The 7713-nt window shown below is 47.9% G+C and overlaps 1 protein-coding gene across 1 annotated transcript in view; it reads right to left on the reverse strand.

Annotated features, from left to right (window-relative positions):
- The window catches only part of LOC108552001 (PRADC1-like protein), a 1073-nt gene extending 182 nt beyond the window's left edge, over positions 1-891 (reverse strand). Inside the window, 3 exon segments of the mRNA XM_017906368.1 lie at positions 1-294; positions 381-520; positions 601-891. The exon segment at positions 1-294 is cut by the window's left edge and continues 18 nt beyond it. Of these exon segments, the coding sequence (XP_017761857.1) occupies positions 1-294; positions 381-520; positions 601-685 (519 nt within the window). The 5' untranslated portion in view covers positions 686-891.
- Positions 892-7713: the final 6822 nt, after the last annotated feature.

Here is a 7713-nt window from a genome sequence, read left to right on the forward strand (position 1 = left end):
GTTTACTGTCTTTGATGACGGGATAGTGTCGTCGCGTATCATCTCTATATAGTAATAGTCAGCCCATAGGGAACTAGTTATCGATTCTTCTATAGAAGATGAATGATAATCCGCTATAATTACAGCCTTAGATCCAGCTTCTTCTGCCATTATACTTTTAGCAAAGAAACTACAGTCTCCTCTTTCGACTAGTGCAATTCTATTTTTTAATTCTTTGGCATTTTTTGCTACTTGACAGCCATGAGGTGGATCGGTTGGAACCAAAGGAATTCGTTCCTCTAGAAAACTTGCATTCTAAAAGTTTCACAAATAACCATGATTTACAAATAAAATCAATATTATCACTTGTATTGCTTTAAACTATTATGAAATATACTTACGAACGGTGCTCCAAAGTCTTTCGCAGGCCTTAATTTGTATGTATACTCCAATTCTGGTGGATATATAATTTCAAAAAACACATCTGAACCGATACGTCTATCGATATAAGAACTTATCGACTTGAATGTAAGGGAATGCCCTAAGGAATATTTAATAACAAATAATTTTCAAATAATATTTATTCATAATCACCCATTCTTAAAATTGCTGACAACTAACCTCTACCAATGCTACTCGATACTCCAATGTTGAGGAAAATAAGAACGACACAAGAACCAAGTAATTTTATTCCTTGTATTTGCATGGTGCATTCACGTTTTTATTAATGACATTACTACGAACATCATAAGAAACTTAACTCGACCAACATAATACTCGACTGGCAAACTGTTTCATACGTCACTCATCGTCGATGCGTTAGTACACACATCGTATACGCGACTCAATCGAATATACATGCGTACAGTCGATATAATAAAAAATCACGTAACTAAATTCGATGGAATAGCATCGAATATTTAGAAATGTACATGGAAAATAGATTCGTGTATCGTTTCCGGATGTGTATTTGAGACTAACCGTAATCGAAAAATCGATATTAAGTTTATTATCCGTTGGAACGGAATCTTCTATCAACAGTTGATAATTCAGATTGAGTTTGTTCTTTACCTTATAACGAATAAAGAAACTTTTTCTCACATTTGCGTTTCCATACGAAAATAACGAAAGAGATATCGGAATTAAGCGTAAACGACTTTTTCCTTGGATAAGAAATAAACGAACGAGAATACGAAAAATATATTTGTTGCGTAAGGATGATGTACAACGAAACCGAAAGCTTCCGCTATCTATTGACGCATAGACGAACCTCTTGACGGAAGTTAATCGAAAAAGGAGTGATTTTTTTCCGATAAACATATTCCCTGAAAATTTCCGTGTAAAATGACGAAAGGAATTGGATTCTCGATTAATCGAAGCAACTATTGCGGGTATCGGTAAGATATAAAATCATAAATGTAGAAGGAAGCGAAAACGCGCGCATGCGCGATACGCTACTGCATTTCATGAATGGATGAGCAACGTGAATGAACGGACGTCAGCTGAGTAGGTTCGGTACACACACGTACATTCACGGACACAGAGAAATAACTTGACACATTACGAATATCCGCAAAATATAAGGGGTGTCGAAAACATCGCGTATTTCGGAAAAGTTAGCCCTCTGTGACATCGAAACGGTAAATTCCGTAAAAGTCACTAGTCGTACACTGTACCGATATCGACGCGAAATTTCCGAAACAACGCTTAACGAATTCCAAACGTTCCAAACAGGCATCAAAATACTCACTCGAGTTTGATCTCTTTCACGAGATGAACGGATGACGTAAATGGTAGAAAGTTGGATAGTAATCGGGTTTTTTGCTTTTCATTGTGCAGTGAGCTCGAAACGGCAAGTTAAGCGCGTACGATATCCCGCCCACGAATCGCGATCCCGTTGCAATAGGAGCATTGCGGGGTCATAAAATATTTTAATGAAATGTAAAGTATTCGGTGTTAACTCGTAACGTTCGTCCGGTGTTGTGCCTTTTTCCAAACTATTTATCGCGATCAGGTTGACGAAACGGGCCATAACGTCCGGCAAACGGGAAAATCGAGTCGACGACTGGCAGCCTTGATTGTTCGCCAGCGCGCGGTTCGAATAGCTCGATTTTATCGGGTATAAATAATCGTAAGGCGAGACTTAATCGCGATAAATTTTCAATCCGCGTCGCGAGGCGGTGCTGCTGCAACTTTTGACTCTGGGACTGGGCCCAGGGTGGTGCGATGGCGCGCGCGTGGCAGGTGTCGTTTCATCGGCAGGTTGGTTCTAATAATCGGCGTGACTGGACCGGAGCGGAAAGAATCCCATTGACGTTAATGCACTTAAAAGCCTAAAAGCGGAGCGAGCCGACGACATGGTCGAAACAAAGCAACCTTCCCGTCGACCCCGGTAATCAATGGCCGCATCTATACACGACTAATCGCATTATCATTATCCGTGCTCGTTCGCCTCGTTCGCGTGAAATCGAACGTTGCAACGGCGCATAAAGATACCTACCGTTGGTGTCCGGTAAAAATAACGAACGATCAACGTAATTCCTAAAATACCCGCGACTAACGTACGAACCGACTATTTTCGTAACGCCTTTGCAACCCTCTACGTGGCACGGGGTGGTGGAGGAAACGCGAGGAACTCGCGCCGTGCATACGTAGCACAGACGTTTCCTCCCTTTCACGGATAACTTTACCCCCCCGGATTACGACGGCGTCAGAGCCGTAAGTCGGTGAGGTTCGCGGCTGCGCGGGGCACAGAGGGGCTCGAGCAGAAGGCGCGGAGGGTCCGGGGCGAGCGAAGAGAGGGTCGCCAGGACGCTCTCCCCGGACTCGAGCGGTCAAGGGCAGTGGCGTCGCGTGACGTCATACGGCGCTGCAGTGACGCAATCAGTCGCCAGGGGCAACCCGTCGGCTGACGGTCGCCTAGCAACCCTGTTGTTGCCCCTCTAACCCCGGCCGCCACCCCCTGCCGTGACCGTTCCACAGTGCTCGCGGTCGCGTTCTATCCTCTGCACGTGCCGTTCTTCAATGAATCCCCCTCGCTCTCTCGCTCCACCTTTTTGCCCTTCCCCACCAACGCGCACCGCATACACCGCTGCCACGGCTCTACCTTGCTTTTACGTTGACGTGACCCTAACCCCCAGCGAGGACTTCTCCGGATGCTGCCCGTACGCGCGACCCGATCCAAGGATTCTTTCCGCTCCTCCGTCCATGTTTTCCACGATTCCTCGTGTACACGTACTGCGAGGTACGTTCGTCGATCCGTACGGCTGGTGCACACCGCTATACACGCGATGGCTGACGAATGTTTTTGACCGACTAAAAGGGATACATTTTTCTTTCTCCTTTTTCACGAAAAAGGTCTTTGTTTCTCATTGCGTCTCACCGGGAACGCTCGAACTGGTCGATTTATAAATACTCGGTCGCCGAATTAAACGTCGAGAGACAACGTCGGTTTTGTTACGAGAAACCTACCCCCTAATTTCTGTCATTCGCCACGGCCCACCTACCAGCCGCCTCACCCCTTGCGGCCGGCTTACCGAATTGCGTCACAGCGTTACCGGAGACGCGAAATTCGAGACCTAGTCAGCTCGTTATATGCCACCGTTCTTGCATCGATCTCGCCGGATAACGCGAGCGTGGCAAAGAGCGCAAGTAAACGATACAGATCGTCGGAGGGGTTGGTCGCGACGAAAGGGACCGACGCAGGACTCTCACCCGGGGCTTTTTACATTTTCGTATATCCTTGCGGCATGCGTCGTTATACCCTCGTTCATTAACGCGATCAGGTGGCGCCATCTTTTTACCGCTCGCTCGTCGGAGGTGTTTCGTCTATGATTCATCCATCGTCCTCGAATTTCTGCGAGATTCCTCGGTATTTTATTTCGATCCGCGAGATCCGGGGATCGTTCTGCGTCGTGGTTGGAAGCTCGCTCGGGATAGAGACGCGTCCACGAGCGTCGATGGCGGAGTCTGAAAAGTTTCAGAGCGATCTCCGCGTATACTCGCAGCCAGACACCTACGTGTACGCGTCTATGGAGTCGAGCCACGAGCGAAGCAGCAACAGGTTTAATCGCGTCGGGGTGTGGCTGACTGGCTGGCCGGCTCCGCTCATTCGGCTGCTCTCCGTTTGATGCTGGTTTATAAGATCGATGCGACACACACCGGGTATCGTTGCGCGACGCGAATGATAGCGGAATGCTCGTTTTGCCGCGTCGATGCTCCACTCGTCGTTCGGGGGGAGAACCTGGACACTGGCCTGGAAATTAGAAAAAAGGGAGAAATAGTAGAGGATAAACGCGCTGGATTTCTCGGTGATCGTGTCTTGCTGGTCCTTTTCCCCGGTAAAGCCAAGGAAAATCGACGTTTCCTGCGTCTGCTCCTCGACTCGTATCTCGCTCTTTGTACCGTCTGACTAGAAAATAAAAAAAGAAGGAGAAAGAAAAAGAACAAGAATAACGATAAAAGCTGGAATAAAAATAAAAATAAGAATAAAGAGGGTAAAACGGAAATGTAATACGTACATGGAAAAAGATAGAGTCGATATAGGTTTAAAAGAAAGAAAAAAAAAAAAAAAAAAAAAAAAAAAAAAAAAAGAAAAAAGAAAAGGAAAGAATTCGAAACGATTGGCGTTCGTGAAAAGAGTAGACGTCGGAAGCCGGAAGATGTCGCGGCGAGTGGCGAGGGGTTGAAGCGCGCGCATGATCGGAAGTCGCGTCGGTGCAGCGTCGCGGCGGGGAATCAAATTTCAGCGACACCTACGGTCCATCGCGAGCGCCTGGACGTTACCTGACTCATCCCCATCGTTCGATCGGCGAAGAGCGGCCGGTCGCGCGACCCAACACGCATTTTTCTTCTTCGAGGGCCCGGCCCGGAGCTTGCATATCCACGGAGGAACTATATTTTACGACATTTTTTTGCTCGGCTGCACGCGCGCCAGCGTATACGCGATCCTTATGTGTCGTGCGAGGAGCGCGTCGTCGTGCTTGTCAGTCGTTAGTGGGAGGGATGTCTGTGCCGCGAACGACGAGGAGAAGAGGTTTAGGAACCGCGGTGCGAGAGAGAGACGAGCGAAGAGCGAGACGGTTGGATCGAAGAGTCAGCGGTGAGAGCGAGACGGAGCGATCGAAAGAGAAAGCGGGAAACAGCGGCACGGACGAGGACGGAGGCACGGAGAAAGAGAGCAAAACAAAGGAGCGAAAAGGAGACAAGGAACGGGGAGACGGAGACAGAGATACAGCGAGAGGTATGGCGGGAGAAGGATGGCGGAGAGCCGTGTAAAAGATGGCGGGGAAGAGGAAGAGCGAACGGGAAGAAGACGGAGAGAGGACGGGAGAAGGACAGAAGGTATCACGAAGTGCAGAGGAGGCCTCATCTCGATCTTGGTCCTATTTATAGACGTGCTCTCACAGCCTCACTCCTGCCCACTTCTTGCACTGTCTCTCCTATATAGGTGTGCATACACCTATGTAGTGGCCATTGCACGTTCTCCACACGCGAGAGCCAGCGAGCCGGCCAAAACTGTTCGTCCGAGCGCGAAGAATCGATGACGTGGACCCTCTCTCGTCGAGCGTCGAGACGCTGGCTGCCTCTCGCGTATAATGTAGCTCTGCCCATCGAGAAACCTATCCACTCCGAGGGACATCCTCGTTTTCCGTTAATTAGTCGATTACGGAAACGATCGTTTCGTCGTAACCGGTAGCCACGAACCGGCGCGGTGTCGTTTCTCTCTTGGCTATCCTCTCTGAATCATATGGATGACCTTTTTTGGAAGAGCCACCGTCGCTCGAGGCAACGAACGAGACAAATTTTTTATTCCACCGTGTTTCCACGCGCCGTACCTCGAAACCGTTTTTCGTCTTCTCGGAAATTTTTATCTCGTCCCGTCGGCTCGCTACGCGCGTGCAAACGCACTACACGCGTACATAGCGTACCATCGGATTTCACGAACGCGCGCGTCTCGCACCTCTCGCGTCGCGTTTCGAAACCGCGTCGCGTCGTTTCGGAACGAACCGATCCTCCCTCGCGATCGGCGCGCCACGCGTTCCTTCTCGGACCACGACGTCTAACGGCCACGCGAACAAAGCCGGTACAATCGGTTTCGATCAATGGCCGACCGATAAAGAACCACCCAGTGGCGAAAGGGGAGGGAGAAAGAGAGAGAGAGAGAGAGAGAGAGAGAGAGAGAGAGAGAGAGGGGGGGGGAGAGAGAGAGAGAGAGAGAGGAACGGTATCGCGTTCGACGAGGCTCGAGGAAGAGAAAAATTGGCACACGCGACCGCTACTAATTGCCGGTTGTTCGCGATTCGTATCGCGGGAAGGGAAAAATGGCGATAAGCGTGGTCGGAAAGTCCGCGATCGGTTTGCGTTTAGGCGCCAACCGCGTATTTACGGTGAAAGGTTGCACAGAAAACGCGGCAGAACGGAGCTCGCGTTGCATCGAGAGCGCGGCTAGTCTCGTGCAACGGGGGACCGGTCCTTATTAATCTCTAGGTGGCTGCCTTTTAAACACACACTTCGGACGAACAATAGTTCGGTCGCGTAGGATGCGGTTCGCTCTATCGACATCCTTGATCGTCGATGCCCTATTCGGTAATTGTCGATGATCGATAAAGATGTCTGCGGTCGATGAACGTGTCCGAAGCTAGCGCGTAAAAGGGAAAAATAATGGGCGACGTAACGACACTCGAGAAATCGTTCAACGTGACAAACGACGCTATTGCACACTATTATGCTCATGAACGTATTATAAATACGCGTTCCGAACGATTTATGGCTTATACCTTTCACGGATCGCGGACCCCGATATCTCGAAATAAACTATATATCGAAAGGCGGAGAGCATCGAAAACGAAACGTGCTTTCGGCTTTAACCTCGCTGCGTTTTAAAGGCGACGGAGCGTCGCGTCGCGGCAAAAGTTGGAACGAATTCTTCTCGCGCAGGTTCCGCGCATACTTGGCGCTGGGAACGGTGGTGGAAAGAACAGACACAGTCGCTGTTCAATGTTAACTTTGTATTTTTGTTAATAATCGTCGTAGGGAACCGGCCAGATTAAACGGCAACGATGATTACAACACAAATATACAGGTAGTCGAGAGATTCTTTTCTGTGCATTGCACTCGGAGCACCGTATTGTATAATAGTTACACATAATTTACCCAACTATAGCGTAATTATCGTTCGTAAAAAAATTGTCCTCTCTATTCCGCTTTTCCCTTTATCTTCGTTTCTCTCGTTGATTCTTTTTTCTCTCGTTCTTTTTCTCGCGCATGCACGCGTCACACGTATACATCGAAACACGACACTCGCTCTTTTTCTCTCTCACATACATGCACACGTTCTTTCTCTTTCTCACTCTCTTTCTCTCTGCTTTTTATACCGCGTGAACGCGCGTGCGCGCGCGTATACGCTCTTCTGCCTACATATTTTCCGATCTATCTAGAACAATAGCGGATAATATCGCACACGCGTCGGTGCAACCATCGTCGAGTAGGTACAGAGCGCATGAGAACGCTTGGGATCCATAAGCTGTGCGCATTGTCGCGCGTTTTTCATCGTTAATTAATCGTAACTGTTATTAATATAATTATAATATAATAATCATAATAAAAATAATCCTTTAAATTTCACAATATGTATATATATATATATCTATATATATATATATCTATCTGCTCTTTCATGTATATATATATATGCATTATACATATCACATACATATAATATAGATACATATA

This window comes from Eufriesea mexicana, unplaced genomic scaffold (assembly GCF_001483705.2).
Source record: "Eufriesea mexicana isolate 0111107269 unplaced genomic scaffold, ASM148370v2 scaffold5385, whole genome shotgun sequence".
NCBI lineage: Eukaryota > Metazoa > Arthropoda > Insecta > Hymenoptera > Apidae > Eufriesea > Eufriesea mexicana.